Source organism: Bufo gargarizans, chromosome 11 (assembly GCF_014858855.1).
Source record: "Bufo gargarizans isolate SCDJY-AF-19 chromosome 11, ASM1485885v1, whole genome shotgun sequence".
In the NCBI taxonomy this organism is placed as follows: domain Eukaryota; kingdom Metazoa; phylum Chordata; class Amphibia; order Anura; family Bufonidae; genus Bufo; species Bufo gargarizans.
In genome coordinates this window covers 99,184,980-99,203,181 of record NC_058090.1, presented here as the reverse complement: position 1 = coordinate 99,203,181, position 18,202 = coordinate 99,184,980, and the positions used below count along the sequence as shown (strand labels likewise).

At 44.6% G+C, this 18,202-nt stretch overlaps 1 protein-coding gene across 2 annotated transcripts in view; it reads right to left on the bottom strand.

The window, feature by feature from the left end:
• Positions 1-4,638: 4,638 nt before the first annotated feature.
• The window catches only part of LOC122921867 (toll-like receptor 2), a 41,258-nt gene continuing 27,694 nt past the window's right edge, over positions 4,639-18,202 (bottom strand). For both annotated transcript variants that reach the window (XM_044272157.1, XM_044272156.1), the window contains 2 exons: positions 11,561-11,667; positions 4,639-10,478 (listed from right to left, as the gene is read on the bottom strand). In XM_044272157.1, the coding sequence (XP_044128092.1) occupies positions 8,002-10,461 (2,460 nt within the window). In that variant the 5' untranslated portion in view covers positions 10,462-10,478; positions 11,561-11,667 and the 3' untranslated portion in view covers positions 4,639-8,001. The remainder of the gene's footprint in view (positions 10,479-11,560; positions 11,668-18,202) is intronic.

Here is an 18,202-nt window from a genome sequence, read left to right as displayed (position 1 = left end):
GGCTATACATGGAGCAGACAGGATCAGAAGCAGTGGAGCACTGCCAGGCTATACATGGAACACACAGGATCAGAAGCAGTGGAGCACTGCCAGGCTATACATGAGACAGACAGGATCAGAAGCAGTGGAGCACTGCCAGGCTATACATGGAACAGACAGGATCAGAAGCAGTGGAGCACTGCCAGGCTATAAATGAGACAGACAAGATCAGAAGCAGTAGAGCACTGCCAGGCTATACATGAGACAGACAGGATCAGAAGCAGTGGAGCACTGCCAGGCTATACATGGAACAGACAGGATCAGAAGCAGTGGAGCACTGCCAGGCTATACATGAGACAGACAAGATCAGAAGCAGTGGAGCACTGCCAGGCTATACATGAGACAGACAGGATCAGAAGCAGTGGAGCACTGCCAGGCTATACATGAGACAGACAGGATCAGAAGCAGTGGAGCACTGCCAGGCTTTACATGGAACAGACAGGATCAGAAGCAGTGGAGCACTGCCAGGCTATACATGAGACAGACAAGATAAGAAGCAGTGGAGCACTGCCAGGCTATACATGGAACAGACAGGATCAGAAGCAGTGGAGCACTGCCAGGCTATACATGAGACAGACAAGATCAGAAGCAGTGGAGCACTGCCAGGCTATACATGGAACAGACAGGATCAGAAGCAGTGGAGCACTGCCAGGCTATAAATGAGACAGACAAGATCAGAAGCAGTAGAGCACTGCCAGGCTATACATGAGACAGACAGGATCAGAAGCAGTGGAGCACTGCCAGGCTATACATGAGACAGACAAGATCAGAAGCAGTGGAGCACTGCCAGGCTATACATGGAACAGACAGGATCAGAAGCAGTGGAGCACTGCCAGGCTATACATGAGACAGACAAGATCAGAAGCAGTGGAGCACTGCCAGGCTATACATGGAACAGACAGGATCAGAAGCAGTGGAGCACTGCCAGGCTATACATGGAACAGACAGGATCAGAAGCAGTGGAGCACTGCCAGGCTATACATGGAACAGACAGGATCAGAAGCAGTGGAGCACTGCCAGGCTATACATGGAACAGACAGGATCAGAGGCAGTGGAGCACTGCCAGGCTATATACACTTGGGTACGGGATAATGACGCTGACACTTGGGTACGGGATAATGACGCTGACACTTGGGTACGGGATAATGACGCTGACACTTGGGGTACGGGATAATGACGCTGACACTTGGGGTACGGGATAATGACACTGACACTGAGGGTACAGGATAATGACACTGACACTGGGGGTACAGGATAATGACACTGACATTCGGGGTACAGGATAATGACACTCGGGGTACAGGATAATAACACTGACACTTGGGGTACAGGATAATGACACTGACACTGGGGGTACAGGATAATGACACTGACACTGGGGGTACAGGATAATGACGCTGACACTTGGGGTACAGGATAATGACACTGACACTCAGGGTACAGGATAATGACACTGACACTGGGGGTACAGGATAATGACACTGACACTCGGTACAGGATAATGACACTGACACTCGGGTACAGGATAATGACACTGACACTGGGGGTACAGGATAATGACACTGACACTGGGGGTACAGGATAATGACACTGGTGGTACAGGATAATGACACTGACACTGGGGGTACAGGATAATGACACTGACACTGGGGGTACAGGATAATGACACTGGGGGTACAGGATAATGACGCTGACACTCGGGGTACAGGATAATGACACTGACACTCGGGGTACAGGATAATGACACTGACACTGGGGGTACAGGATAATGACACTGGGGGTACAGGATAATGACACTGACACTCAGGGTACAGGATAATGACACTGACACTGGGGGTACAGGATAATGACACTGACACTCAGGGTACAGGATAATGACGCTGACACTTGGGGTACAGGATAATGACACTGACACTGGGGGTACAGGATAATAACACTGACATTCGGGGTACGGGATAATGACGCTGACGCTCGGGGTAGAGGATAATGACGCTGACACTTGGGGTACAGGACTGAGGGTAGCAGTGGTTTTCTCGGCAGTATTCTCTGCTTCCTCTTGTTTGTCACATTATTTCGCCGGCGTGTTACGTAGAGAGTGCAGATAAGCTTGTTTACCTTAGGAGTGGTGGGAATGAACAGCATGGCCTCTCTCAAGGGGACCCAGAAAGGCTCTGCACAATGGGGTGCTGATAAGGAGCAATATTGCATTAATTAAAATTGAGCGAGATGTATACTGAAGACCGTCAGCTTGACTACACTTCCTGAATTCCTAGTCGGAGTTGTCACCTTCCAGGAGGCTGCTCGAGGAGCCAACTATCCTCTGCAGACACGGAGGGGAGGCACCTGCTCACCACAACCTTTTCCTTGTTTCTGTTTATCTGCTGCTCACAAAAGAAAAGCTCTGACGCAGCGACTCTGCCGGGCTCTGCCCAATCTCCTAGTATCTGGCAACAGACTCCATCTTAAAACACAATCCCCAAATGTTATCACTGAGGCGATCATGTGTGCTCACTGCAGCAGAGGTGTAAAGCTCCAGCTGTGACACCCCAGACACTCAGGAATTGTAGTCTGGTAACCGCTGGAGGGGCCACAGGTTGGAGATCACTGTTCCACAGATGCTGTGCAAGCGTACATCTCAGACCAGGCTAATCTATTCTGTAGAAGATACTATTAAACCTACAAAAGAAAAAACCTCTCTGTCTAGTCTAAACAGAACGCATCACTTGATATCATCTAATCTATAAGGAAAAAAAATTCAAGTGGAAAATATATATATAGCAAAATATCACTTTATTCACGAATAATAAATACGGGAAAAGCCAGGGTGGAAAACAGTATCCAGAGAGCCATAGGGAAATACACAAGAATGGAATCATGTATATCCATGCAATTCAGCATGGATGACCCAAAGGTACAGGTAAAAATGGTACATGGATGATCGGAAATCTGGGTGCAAGCATAGGAAAAAATGCCACTAAATAAGTAAGCACCCTACCAAATAATCCCATACAACAATCTCAAAGGACCTTCCGATCACTCATGAACCTCACATCAGCAAGAATTGTACAGGCATATACACACTTGCAGGGATCCAGTATAAGTAAATAGAAATAATCATTTAGATATCATAGAAATGGCATCCCACAGCTAATAATGTGGATCTGGTGTAGATGCCAACTGGAGCCAGACGTGAGCGCCCTGTGTTATAGTACTAGACGACAACCTAGAGCGCAGACCTCGACGCGCGTTTCGCCTGAACGGCTTCGTCAGGCGAAACGCGCGTCGAGGTCTGCGCTCTAAGGGCTTACACGCATGGTCATCATGTCCTCAGGTACGGTTGTCGTCTAGTACTATAACACAGGGCGCTCACGTCTGGCTCCAGTTGGCATCTACACCAGATCCACATTATTAGCTGTGGGATGCCATTTCTATGATATCTAAATGATTATTTCTATTTACTTATACTGGATCCCTGCAAGTGTGTATATGCCTGTACAATTCTTGCTGATGTGAGGTTCATGAGTGATCGGAAGGTCCTTTGAGATTGTTGTATGGGATTATTTGGTAGGGTGCTTACTTATTTAGTGGCATTTTTTCCTATGCTTGCACCCAGATTTCCGATCATCCATGTACCATTTTTACCTGTACCTTTGGGTCATCCATGCTGAATTGCATGGATATACATGATTCCATTCTTGTGTATTTCCCTATGGCTCTCTGGATACTGTTTTCCACCCTGGCTTTTCCCGTATTTATTATTCGTGAATAAAGTGATATTTTGCTATATATATATTTTCCACTTGAATTTTTTTTCCTAATCTATTCTGTAGATCCCATAATCATCTCCTTTAAAATTTAACAGCTGAAAATTTCACAATTTTACCAACAAGTTTTGAGACAATGTACGAGGACGCAGGGGTGGAGGATTTTTCACATTTTTTCAAATAAAAGATAAAAATACTTACAAACATGTAACAGCAGATAATTTATACATTATACACAGAACTAGAAGATGTGTCCTTCATATCACCGCGCTGTAATACTGGGCATTAACCATCTTATGTGGGAGGGGAGTAGGGGGTCACCCAACTTCCCAGATACAAGAAAACATACCGCACCAGGACAGAGATGTCGGAATGAAGCTTTAGCTGTTTGAATGTAATGATGATACATGTACGGCCTCTAGCCTTGAAGCAAGATGAGATACCGCCTCTAGCCTAGATACAAGTTGAGATACGGCCTCCAGCTTGGATACAATATGAGATACGGCCTCCAGCCTGGATACATGATGAGATACAGCCACTAGCCTGGATACACGATGAGATACAGCCTCTAGCCTGGATAAAAGATGAGATATGGCCTGAAGCCTGGATGCAGGATGAGATACGGCTTCTAGCCTGGATACAAGATGGGATATGGCCTGTAGCCTGGATGCAGGATGAGATACGGCTTCTAGCCTGGATACAAGATGGGATACAGCCTCTAGCCTGGATACAAGATGAGATATGGCTTCTAGCCTGGATACAAGATGAGATACAGCCTCTAGCCTGGATACAAGATGAGATACGGCCTCTAGCCTGGATACAAGATGAGATATGGCCTCTAGCCTGGATACAAGATGAGATATGGCCTTTAGCCTGGATACAAGATGAGATATGGCCTCAAAACTGTATATAAGATGAGATACAGCCTGTAGCCTGGATGCAAGATGAGATACAGCCTATAGCCTAGATACAAGTTGAGATACGGCCTTCAGCTTGGATACACGATGAGATACAGCCTCTAGCCTGGATACAAGATGAGATATGACCTCTAGCCTCGATACAAGATGAGATACGGCTTCTAGCTTGGATACAAGATGGGATACAGCCTCTAGCCTGGATACAAGATGAGATACGGCCTCTAGCATGAATGCAGGATGAGATACGGCTTCTAGCCGAGGAAGTGTAATCTGGAGGAGACATTCCTGGAAACCCCATGCTGTGTGCGGGTGAGCATTATCCGGCTGATAAATAGAGACCCTGCCATGAGAGGACACCTGTGTCAGCAGGATGTCCTGCATATATCACTGAGCTGTTAGTGTCTCCTCGTATCAGTACTAGGGTGACTGTCGTATGTAATGCCTCCCCAGATCAGGGGTGTAACAAAGGTGCCACCTGTGTTTGGATGGTGGACAACAAAACTGTGGGAGCCGCTCGTGCTTGTCAGTGATCAAACAATCCTCTCTACTGGTGGTTTGTCTGGGCCGTCCAGGGACTGTTAACTGTGTGTGCATGCCCCCAGGTAACCACTGCTCACAACACCTAGTGTCAGAATCAGAATGAGCAGCCAGCGCTCTCTTACCAAGAGGTACACTACTCAAAAGTAGCTTCTGAGAGCCTTTTTATAGGACAGTGATGGAAGCACTTTTACACCCTCTTGTGAAAAGACCCAGTGTCTAATCAGACTGCAACTGGAATCGTTTACATATCTGCTGAGGCATAACTGCAGAACGAGTTTTGCAACAATCCGACATTTCTATCTGGGGGCGGTATTTAACTTTTGTCAATGAGTGTAGCCAAACAGACACAATTTATGAGCCGATATATCGGACAGCTTTACCATTCAGGAGTCTTAGGAAGCTGGGTGACTACAGTGACTTTTGTGAGAGCTGTCATCCAGCCTATCCAGAAATAGAGTTAATACCTGCAGGTTACATAATACAAAAGCGAATAAAAACCCAAATAAAAGAGTGGGCAGCATATAATTCTCTCAAAAAAGGAGCCAACTCAATACTAAACGAGCAGACCTATACAAAAAACAACTTAGTCTCAAATGGATCAAAAAGTAACAAGAATCTTTACTGGTCACATATATACAACATGATAAAAATCGAGATGAAATACACCAAAGTAGAAGTGCGGTATTCGCCTGAGGGATAATATAAATCTTTAGTCAACACAGAGGGGAGTCAAGAAATATGCAGCATTGCTACACTGCCCGGTACATTATTCAGTTAGTATAAGGGTATAAAGACTTGTGTCCATCACATCTAATGCTCTCGACTCCTCACTTAGACAATAAACAAATAGTGGATAGACCTAATCCTTATCTACCCATAGGTAGAGAAGCCACCTCAGAAGATTCGCGCACCCCGACGCGCGTTTTGGCAACACCTTAATCTGGGGGCGCGGCTATCCTAGAAAATTTGACCCATTTAAATGCGCAACTCACCAATCAAGATCAAGTCATTAAAATCGAGTGTGCCCCTTTGTTTGGATAGCGTCATGACGCGCGTCTGGAACCGCCATCATACCTACGCGCCTCCCGTGTCCAACCGGAAGTGCGCAGCGGGCACGTGATGGCCAGTCCTATGGGTATGTTAGGATTAGGTTTATCCACTATTAGTTTACTCTCTAAGTGAGGAGTCGAAAGCATTAGATTTAGGTTTCATCGAATTTTTTTTCATGTTGTATATATGTAACCAATAAAGATTCTTGTTACTTTTTGAGCCCAGTTGTTTTTTTTGTATAAGTCTATCCAGAAATCGAGGCAGATCTGGGTACCGGCTGAATAGAAAGAACGACTCAGGGATACAGGTGATAATTTTTTTGGGGTGAAATGCTACTGGTCCCCGACCTATGACCTAGGGCCCTGTCACCCAAGCTCGTTCATACCCGTACACTTCGCATATTACATCTTTGTTTGTATGAGAAATGTGCTTCCCACAGGAATACTTTTTATGTCCCCATAGAGGAGGCGATCAGCAAATAACAAGCATTTTCTGATCGCTGGCCCTATGTATACTGGGCAATGATCGGGGGAAAATAATTCATTTGGCCAACCATAGGCCTTTATGTAGACAATCATCAGTCGTTTAACAGATAACAATAATGTAAAAAAAATACATATATACTGTACATTCACATCATTATAAAGTGTTCACATACAACGATGGCTCCGTCTGCCACCAGCAGGACACACGGAGTGATCCATTGTGCTGAAACTATAATATACTTCGATTACCCTGCCTTTAGTGGGCATCACTGAATGGCAGAAGTTATTTTACTGGCAGACGTGAGCTCCATTTAGCTTTGGAAAAATCTGATTAATACTGCTTCTTCTCTGCTCTTAACTAGACAATTCTGCCTTGGAATGAGGCCCCCAGGCATGACTGTAGAAACCAGTTTGAAGTTGAGCAGCAACCAGATTCTCAGATCTCACAAACAATACTAATCTGGCAATATTTATATCAGGTGAGTCCCCAGCTCGGCCAGCGTTATTAATCAGATTTCCTGGAAAATGCATTTTGGTGGAAAGCTCCACTCCTCTAAAGCTGCAGACGCTCTGGCACTTGTAGTTGTGCAGAAGCTGGAGGATCATGTTGACAAATGCAATGATAATAATCCATCTGTAGACTCAAAGTAAATGTATAGAAAAGGTTAATTCACAGTAGACCCGAGACCAGACAGCCTCTGCAGGAAAAGGTCCCATAAACTCATGGATGAGCTCCACTTCTCTACATTATTGTATAGGTTAAATCTTTGTAAATACTTTCTTTGCATAATGTCTGATACTCCATTCACATCCAAGGCTGCATTCAAACTGGTACCAGCTAAGCTGGTCTCCATGAAAGCAATGCACTTTACTTTCACCCACAATACAACAAAACAGAACATGTTCTTGATCAAAGACTGAATCAACGGGAGTCAACAGTAAAGTATTAAGTCTGGCATCCTGAGCTTAAACCTGCAGAATTAAGAATGCAGCTCTGGATGTGTCAGGAGTTTATATAACCATGATATAACTGAGGATCTGTAGCAGAGAAAATTTGCACCAATGCTAGAGGTTATCTGTAAAATCAGCCTGTGAAATGGTATCCAAGTGAGGATCTATGAGACACTAGCAACACTAACCACCCAGCATGTGGCTTCAGGTACAGGGGGACAGGTTTAGGTTGCTCTTTGTGGTCATAGTTATCTCTTACTCTGAATTTCTGTCTACGCCTACATCAGTAGTTTCATTTATCATTGACATGTTATCTAGCACAGATAGACTTTTGCTGCCTTTACCCAAGATGCTCTTGAGTTGGAACCAAAAGAACGGTTGGCGGTTCTCCTCTAAAGGCCACTCAAGATAGGTCTTAGTGCTAAGCAGTTTTCTCAGTCTGCAGAACCTTTTCGGCAGGTCCTCCATTTTCATGTTCTCCTTGACCACCAGAATGACGTCTCCAAAAGAATGGCCAATGGCCCTCTGATGGGCGAAGTAGAGCTCATAGTTACACCATTCACTGTTGACAAAGTTGTGAGACAACACAAAGATGATCTTCTGACTGTTCTCAATGTTCTCTATTATGTTGTCAATAATCCATCTCCCCGGGAGGAAGTCTCTCTCATGAATACAAACTCTGTATGGTGGGTTGGAGTTTTCTAGATGAGACAGTAACACTCTTCTTACCCAATCCGCATCCGAGTAGCTATAGGAGATGAAGGCATTGAAGGCATATTCTCTTGTTTCTTGACTGTTTCTGGACCGGTATTTGGATTGAATTATCTGACATGTTGCTCTCAAATACCAGGGAATATCAAACTTGAGGCAAAGCAGCATGCCGATGATGAGTACAAAAGCTGTCACCGAGACAGAAACAGCCACCACTAAGCGGACATCACATTCCAGCCTCCCTGGGCTAAAGGATTCAATCCTGGTGTCCAGCATATATATCGGATGGTAGCAATAGTATTTTTCTGGCCAGTCGGGGAGCGATAAGGACCCCTCCTTAAGAGTATCTGTGATGAAAGCGTTGAGGTCACATGTACAATGATAAGGATTGTTCCCTGCAGTCAACTCTCTCAATCGAACCAGATTTTGGAAAGAACCTTGATCAATGACTCCAAAAGAGTTCCCTTCAAGTGCTAGGACCTGGAGGTTAGGGCTGTTCCAGCCTGTTGGGATGAACATGATTTTATTATTTCTTAGAATAAGCTTTGTTAGGTTTGTAGCTTGGTCAAAATAACTAATATCCAAGCGTTCTAAATGGGAATTAGACATGTCAAGATATTCCAAGGATACAGGAAGGCACTGGAACACATCCACCGTGAGCATATTGTTCCGTAAAATTAAAATTTTGATGCTGATATTCCACACACAAGACTCCTTGATGCTCCCAATGGCATTATTCGCAAGGTCTAACTGGGTGAGCTTTGGCCACTTAGCTGTCAGTAATGAGATGGTCCTCAGACTGTCTATTTGGTTATGGCTAACGTTGAATGTCTCAATGTTTGGAAGCACATTCTGCTTACACTGTAAGTTGTAAAGGTATGCAGCAAATAGCCTGTTATTCGATATATTTAGTGAGACAACATTAGCCATTTGGCCCCAAGCATCACAGGGAACAAAGTTAAAGTTGACGTTGATGATGCTCAGATAAGTGACTTTGCTGAACCAAGTGAAGGTCCAGTCAAACCTCAGGATATCTGGGTTAGTGACATCCTGTATGACCAAGTTCTGTAAAACCAAGTCATTAATGGTCGTATTCAAGGTATTGTCCCTCACAGAACGAGCAAAATCTACAGACAGCAGTAAAAGGTTTTTGATCTTAGAACTCTGAACATTCTTCAAGACCAGACGGAGAAGATTCTCATTAAATTTTCCCCTAAAGAAGATCAGATCTCTTATATCAATGGCAGGCAAGAAGGAGAATATATCCAACACATGTTCATAATAAGAAAACTCAAATAAGTTTCGGAAACGGAGAGTGGTCAACTTTTTTCCTGCCAAGTCCTTTAACATATCATTTAACATACTGGCATTGCTATCCAGAGCAATGTCCAGCCAGAAAACCTCGGTGTTCAGCACCGAGAAAGCCCCTTGCTCATAGTAGTCCAAACTTGACTTTGTCTTTAAAGCAAACTTATGCAGACTGATGTTCTGGATGACTGCAAAATCGTCTTTTAGTACTCTAGAAATCAATGGGCCTCCTATGGATAAAACCTGTAAATTCACCAGTTTGTAAAACTCTTTTCCCAATGTGGAGAATCTGTAGAAGTTATTGGACAAGTCAAGGATTTGCAAGCTTTTAAGATGTTCCAGGGATGAAGCTGGGATCTCCACAAGGGAATTATTAAATAAACTCAGGTTCTTTAGCAGCAGGTTGGCCTCGAATGATCCATTGTCTATGTGAGAAATGTTATTGAAGCTCAGGTTTAGTGTATTTAAGTAGGGGTATCGAGAAAAGCTTCCTCGGTTCAGTTCTGTGATTTTATTATAGGACAAGTCCAGATACTCCACATCCTCCGACAGATTCTGAGGAACATACTTCAGGTATTCTCCTTTACAGTAGACATATTTATTGTCTGGACTGATGTCACATACCGATTCACACAACTTGACTACTCCAAAGAATAAGATGAGGTGCAAAACCAAGTACACAATGTGGTGACACATTCCTAAATCCTTCACATCTAAGAGAAACGAGAAAAAAGTCAAAAGTGAGCTTTCATCCATGAACGATAACAATAACAATATAAATTTTAGAGTTAGCATATCTAATTTATCAGGCCGGCTTATAAGGTGTGATAAAGTCTTAGTGAACCTCACGTACTCCATCTGCTGTAGAACTTAAACTGTCCCTACACCTGTCAGAAGGCTATTCTTCCGGACTCCATACATGTGAATCTTGGGCTCAATTGTCAGTGCGTCTTAAATGGGGAGAGGGGAATCAGAGGTTACTAGGCTTACCTCTCCCTGGAACAAAGGTTTGGGCATGTGGGATCCTTCTTGTGTCTGCTTTCTGGAAAAAGTTGGGGTTATCCCAGCTGGACATTTATGGCATATCGATAGGATGTGCCACAGATGCCCGATATATGCGAGTCCTATCCTCAAGAACGGGAAACCCAGAATGAAAGAAGAGCACAGCACCCTTGCACTGTCCTCTTCATTTACTGCTATGGGACATCTGAAGAAAGTCAACCCGCCCATGTTGGACATTTACTATCAAATATACGCCTGTTTTGTGGTGTATATCTGTGGCTTTTCCCCGCTCACGCCAGGTCTAATAAAGGGGGGTGGGCCAGGAAGCCCATCTCATTTATCATTTTCTATGTCTGTTTTAGGCATAGAAAATGTTCTAAATGTACGGCAGCAAGGAAGCTCGGTGGATACGCCGAAGTTATGTAGAGGCCGGCGCCATTGCCAGCGCAGGGGTTATTAAGACTGGTGTGTAAAACGCCAGTCTTAATAAACAACCATTTTTGTTTTTAAATTAATCAAAAAAGTTATACACAGAGTTCTGAACCCTTTCTGCTCCAGGGCAGTCATTACATCCTCCCCACCACCACCACTGCAGCGATGACATGCGTATATACCGGACCTAACACGTGCCCGCTGCAGCCAAACTAGACCGAGAGACGGCTCCTTGCCTCCTCCAGAGGTGACATGAAGCACGAGGGCATCTCCTCCCTGGGAAAACCCTCTCTTCTGTGTGGGCCTCTTCTGGATGTCAGATGGACAGCACATATTATACACATGTATTCTCAGAATTTACCTCACAGCATTCATTATTGTGGATCTCACAGGCATCAGATCACATGACCGTGGAGTTATTACGAGGCTTCTGTGCCAGAACATTCATCTTAATCCAGGATTCGGTACCTAAAATGGAGAAGGGAAATAGATGTCAGCCAGATCACCAGACCCTCAGTAACATTCAGACAAGGCCTTAAGCTGGCCATACACGTTAGTCTTTTATCATCCAAACACACAGAGAACAGCGGTGTGTGTGAGGAGCTCCCAACACCGCCTTGGGCGAGAGGATTGGGCAGAACAAATTTTTTTGCACGATCATTTTGTCCTCCAGGGAGATGGCCTCTGACAGACACTTCTGGCAGCAGCTTTTCTCTGCTTTCCCCATAGAATACCTGTAGTGCCCTGGGGCAAGGGTACTTTGGAATATGGACATTTGCCCCTATTCCTACTTTAGTCTCTTGAAAGGGCTATCTTGCACTGTGATTTATGTTATTGTGTGCCCTTATACAATTTCATATTGGTGAACTGCATTTATATGTTTATTGTAATATATCCTGCTCATTTGCGCTGTATTGTATTATATCTGCACTGCACTATTGAAAGGTTTACTGCTCAGCCAGCTAATACTCAGAGACTTCAGGACTTTCTATCTGTGGACTGAGAAGTAAAGAAATCTTCTACAGTTATTATACAGGAGTATGCAAGTTTTGGAAGGGAAAAAAACAACAACACACTGACCTTCTGAAGACTTGTTTAATAACACTATGCAAGTCTACAGCAGACTGAAATTACAACATTGTTTCTGTTTAGGCTGTGCGTCTCCAATCACCGCTCCCACTAGAAGGTTGTACTTCAGTTCTAGTACAGTTAGATTGTTCGTCTGACAGCTATTGGATGTGTATAGGCACCTTAAGGCATATAAATTGGTCAACAAGTTACTGCCTGTATAAAATGTCACAGCCCCGCCCCCTGCTGATGACATCACTCATATACTGACATTGTGATCAGACATTAAATCCATTTACCTTCTCGGTCTGTGGACGCTTTAAGGGTCAGGTGGCAGAAAAAAAAAAAAGACATGAGACATGAATCCCTCCTGCACAAAGCAGCCACAACACAGCAGTGCCTTTGGCAATTAACCTCTTCCTCCCTGTAGTGAATCATTTAAAGAAATTCAGAGTGTGTGCAGTCAGGCCACAGTGAGTGACAGCCCCAAGAGGCAGCAAGAAGCCGAACAAAAAGTAAACTGGAAATGCCTGTTTGTTATCCATCACAAAACAGGGTGGACGGGGCTCAGGAACTGACCATTGTCTGGGGCTGACAGACCCAGCGTAACTAACCATACACCGGCAGTATGGTCACATACTGGCCTGGCCAAGCGTGCATATGTCTGCAATGGGGGTGGGGGGTGGATGACAGACTCCTGTCCCCCTCCAGACTCCCCTGTCCCCCTCCAGACTCCCCTGTCCCCCTCCAGACTCCCCTGTCCCCCTCCAGACTCCCCTGTCCCCCTCCAGACTTCCCTGTCCCCCTCCAGACTCCCCTGTCCCCCTCCAGACTCCCCTGTCCCCCTCCAGACTCCCCTGTCCCCCTCCAGACTCCCCTGTCCCCCTCCAGACTTCCCTGTCCCCCTCCAGACTCCCCTGTCCCCCTCCAGACTCCCTTTCTTCCACACTCCTCTGTCCCCTCCAGACTCCCCTGTCCCCCTCCAGACTCCCCTGTCCCCCTCCAGACTCCCCTGTCCCCCTCCAGACTCCCCTGTCCCCCTCCAGACTCCCTTTCTTCCACACTCCTCTGTCCCCTCCAGACTCCCCTGTCCCCCTCCAGACTCCCCTGTCCCCTCCAGACTCCCCTGTCCCCCTCCAGACTCCCCTGTCCCCCTCCAGACTCCCTTTCTTCCACACTCCTCTGTCCCCTCCAGACTCCCCTGTCCCCCTCCAGACTCCCCTGTCCCCCTCCAGACTCCCTTTCTTCCACACTCCTCTGTCCCCTCCAGACTCCCCTGTCCCCCTCCAGACTCCCCTGTCCCCCTCCAGACTCCCCTGTCCCCCTCCAGACTCCCTTTCTTCCACACTCCTCTGTCCCCTCCAGACTCCCCTGTCCCCTCCAGACTCCCCTGTCCCCCTCCAGACTCCCTTTCTTCCACACTCCTCTGTCCCCTCCAGACACACAGCACTTGAAATCCTACAGCCAGTCCTTATCTCCCCTGACATCTGCCATTGTTGGAAAGTTGGAAGACCCCCATACACATTAGATAACTTTTTTTTCATTTAAATAATTTTTATTATTCAATAATATATTACAAAATATAAAATTTCACACGAAACATAATATATTTTAGCCCTGTATTTGGAAACCACCCCCCAACCCAGCAAACCCTCAGGCCGTACTGGATGGACAAATGTCTTTTTTCGGCCTTATGTACTATGTTACTTAACCCGAACGAGAGAGAAAAAAAAACGAAAAAACACCCAAATATTATGCATCCTTGTTCAACCAGCGGTTCCACAGTTTGAGAAACGAAACATTTTTACCCCTATTATCATATATTATTTTCTCCATCCTAATAATATGGCCCACCGCTCTCTTCCACCCTGTCACAGCGGGGGGAGCTTTTTTAATCCATCTTCTTAAATTGAGGAGTCTTGCTTGAAACAATAATTTACAAAGTATTAGTTTAGCCATTTTTTAGATACAAGCCTCTATTTGTGCTCCTATAGTTGTTTAATAATAAGCGCTATCTCTGACCAATATGGGAACCATTTAGGACATCTCCATAGCAAATGGAAGAGGCCTGCTTGCTCCCCATCACATCTAGGGCATTCACCTGTGGGCTTTATACCCATCTTTTTAAGTAATATAGGAGATCGAATACAAATATAGAAAGGGGGTATGTGAAGGTATACGTCCAACTTAATTAGTACCGCAAAAAAATATCATAGAGGACGTTAAAAGCAAAAAAATAAAAATAAAATAAAAGGTTTATTCATTTATTGTCATTAAAAAGAGGGGTATAAAATCCAAATCATTAAATGTTATAGACCAAATAAAGAGGTGAATATACGTTGCTCACAATGAACTGCACAGGTGTTAAATACTGCACACCATAGGCACGTCTGTGAGTCACGTGAACTGTTCCTCTGGGAGTCTATTTGCAAACAGACACACAGATCACTGCTGGAAATATTGACCGATACTGTCCATGCACACAGTGGACTATGTCACATAGACTAGCACTGCGCATCAGATGGTAGCTATCAGTCAATAGGCTCAATGTGCCGGCAGTGACCGTATCCACAACAGGCTCAGTCAGAGCAACAGTGTTGGATACAAAAGAGTCACTCAGATGCTGGCCGTGCACCTAGCCATCAAACCGAGGACTCCTAGTAATTAGTGCTACACTCAGGACCAGTATGGTGACAGACTGATATGGCTCATATACTGCCAAGCATCAGTGATAACTGGCAAGAGTGATAAAATGCTCGACGCGTTTCCATGCGTCCCATTTGCGCACTTCCTCAGGAGCAAACTTCTTAAGCACAAATTGAATCGCCTGCCTAAAGCCGCACTCCTCTAGTTTGAGAGATGGCATTACTAACAAAGGGCTCTGGTGTGAGCCTCGGCACTATGACGGCCGCGAAGTGGCCTCCTATGTGCCGAGATTTAAAGGGCTGACACCTGGCCCCAGGGGTGTGCCTCCGCTCACACAGCCAACCCGAAGGGAGACACCGCTCTGACATCGCCGGTCAGCTGGTGAGCCGAGGAACCAATGTACCACCCGGGGAAAGCGCAGGGCTGCAGAGCTGTAATGAGGTTTTTACAACAGAGGGTCAAACATCTAAAACGACATAATGCATTCTGGACGGAACTTTTGGAGTTTATTTTGACACACAACCCAGCTCAGGGGAGTTGCAATGGGGAGCCCCTGTGCCCCAACTTTTACAAATCTCTACCTGGGCTGGTGGGAGAGAGAATTTGTATTCAGCGATGACCTGGAACGCGTTGCATCATCAATCCCATTATGGATTAGATACATTGACGATGTGTTGGTCCTATGGATGGGCGATAGGACGCTGTTCCAGGAGTTTGTCATAACCCTTAACAACAACTCTTTGGGGTTATTCTTTACATCAGAAATCAATGGAAAACAAATCTCATTTCTGGATCTATCCATTTCCCTTAATACGTCCGGTCAACTCATCACCAATATTTTCCGGGAGCCCACCGCGACCAAAAATCTCCTAAGATGGCAGAGTGGACATCCAGCGGCACTCAAAAAGGGCATCCCGAAAGGGCAGTATTTAAGGGACAGGAGAAATTGCTGCCAGTTATCAGATTTCAGATGTGCTGCAGATGGATTGCAACAAAGATGTATTCACCGTGGATACCCACAAGGTTCTCAGGTATGCATACCACCATTCCCCGAGTACCAATAGAGACCGGCTACAGAATAAAAGAGGATGAGGTTGTGCGAATCATAGGGACATATGACAGGGCACACGAGGGAGTTAACCTATCTGCCAATACCTTAGCTAGTAACTTAGTATCAGTATTCAGCAGTGACCCTGGTTTTAATAGGTCCTTTTCACCATTAGGGAGCAAAACTACAGTGGCTTCTTCCATTGATTCAGGCAATTTTGTTGATCCCTTGGCCTCAATAAGGGTCTCCGTTAATTCCGGGAGAAGGACTGAACTAAACTCCTTCTATACCTCAAACAGGAGCCCATCCCCTCCCGGTGATTTTTTATCGTTGGTTGAATTCAGGGCTCTCACTAATTCATCCAACTGAATCTTCTGAACTTCATCAAGCTTCCTGAAGGGAATGCCATCCAAATATGGATATAATTCTTCCTTAATGTACCTAATTTTACATTTATAAATATTTATTGAATACAGAACTGATCTCTTCCGGAGATTTAACTATTTGTCCACTATTATTTTTTTCTGGGCCGAGCCAACATTTTTTTTCTGTTAATTAGTTATAATGTTTGCCAAAAGCTTACCCACTTTTTCCCCCTCCGCAAAAGACCTAACCCCCCTGAAAACTGGGGATGTTTGAGTTTTTTTCCATATGAACTTCTTTAATCGCTTTATTTATTTTTTCCCAATTTCTCAATTTTTCCAACGAGGGGTCTTCTGCACAGAGTTTTTGGGCGTCCATTAATTTCTGTTCTAGACTCTACATAATATCCCCCTCAGGAATCCATTGCCTATTAGCGGAATCTCTATTCTTATCCTTTAACAACTTGAACCAATGAGGATTAAATGTAAAAGCCCTTGAGCTCTGTTTTTTCAAGGACCCAAGCTCCATTACAATTGTGCAACCATCTGACATAAACATGGGGACATACCCAATACTTATTGTATTCGTTTCCAACAATTTCTCGTTACCAAGGATCACTCCTATCCTAGACCAGGACTGATGTGTCCTTGAGTAGCAGGAAAATCTATCCAACCAAACTGCAGTCACAACCTGGCAAAATTAGTGTTATGATATAAAACGTTACCCTTAGCCTAGTCTGTCTATACTTGGGTCCATCGCTGTATTATAGTCCCCCGCTGCCAACAATACACTATTTTGTCTTTCGGTCATATAATTATACAACTCATATAGAACGTCAGGGTTATACGGAGGTGGTATATATATATATTGTGATAGTTATTTAGATCACCTTTCCAGATTAGTCAGAATATTTCGCACAAGGAGACCTCAGGAGACAGGAGGTGCACTTCAACTGGTGTCCGGCCAGCTTTATTTCATAGGTTGCATTAAAACACAAAACATAAACGGAACACCTAGCCTTGTCCAGGCTCTAACTAAACAATAGGTCCCTCTCTAGGACGTGGCTGAGCTATCCTCAGTCCACCCAAAATAAGCCCGCTGTCTGAACAGCAACCTGTGATACTTGCAGTTTGCAGGCTCTGGACCTTCAGGGTCCCTCAGTGAGATGTGGCTTCTCTCACTCCTAGGAAGTGTGTTGTCAGCCCCAGTTTTCTAGCAACTCGCCAGGTGCAGCTCATCAGGACCCAGGCTTAGTTTTTTTTTAACCCTTTCCTAAATAACTTTCTTCAGCATATGCTAAAAACCTGGGAGACACATATATACCCTCAATTACTTCACCCTGTGAGACACCACAATATATATATATCTTTGCTATTACCATCAATAAGTCATTATCTCTACAATGTAAGAAGAGATATCTGCCGCCATCATCCGCCTTATATGAAATAGACTCAAATTGTACTTTATTGTGTACTAATAGACTCCCCTTGAGTACGATGTATATATTGAATGGTAACTTGCGCCAATCCATATTTTATGTAACCCATATCTTTATCCATGTGTGTTTCCTGAAGGCAGATGATGGCCGGCAAGTGCCTCGCCAACCAATCTAAAATAGCTAATCTTTTCAACCTCTCTCTTAACCCATGTACATTTATTTTATTTTATTATTCTTTAACAGTGGGCACATCTGTTCTCATCCACCTTCTGGCCACTAATATCTGGGCCATAAAGAAGGAGTTATACACCATAGTCTCATTCACTTTTGATAGATTATACAGGGTTTTACCCAATACAGAAATAAAAAATCTATCAGGATGGCTTAAAACCAACAATATCTCCAATCACTTCAACGAGACCCTACCAAAATGGTTGTAT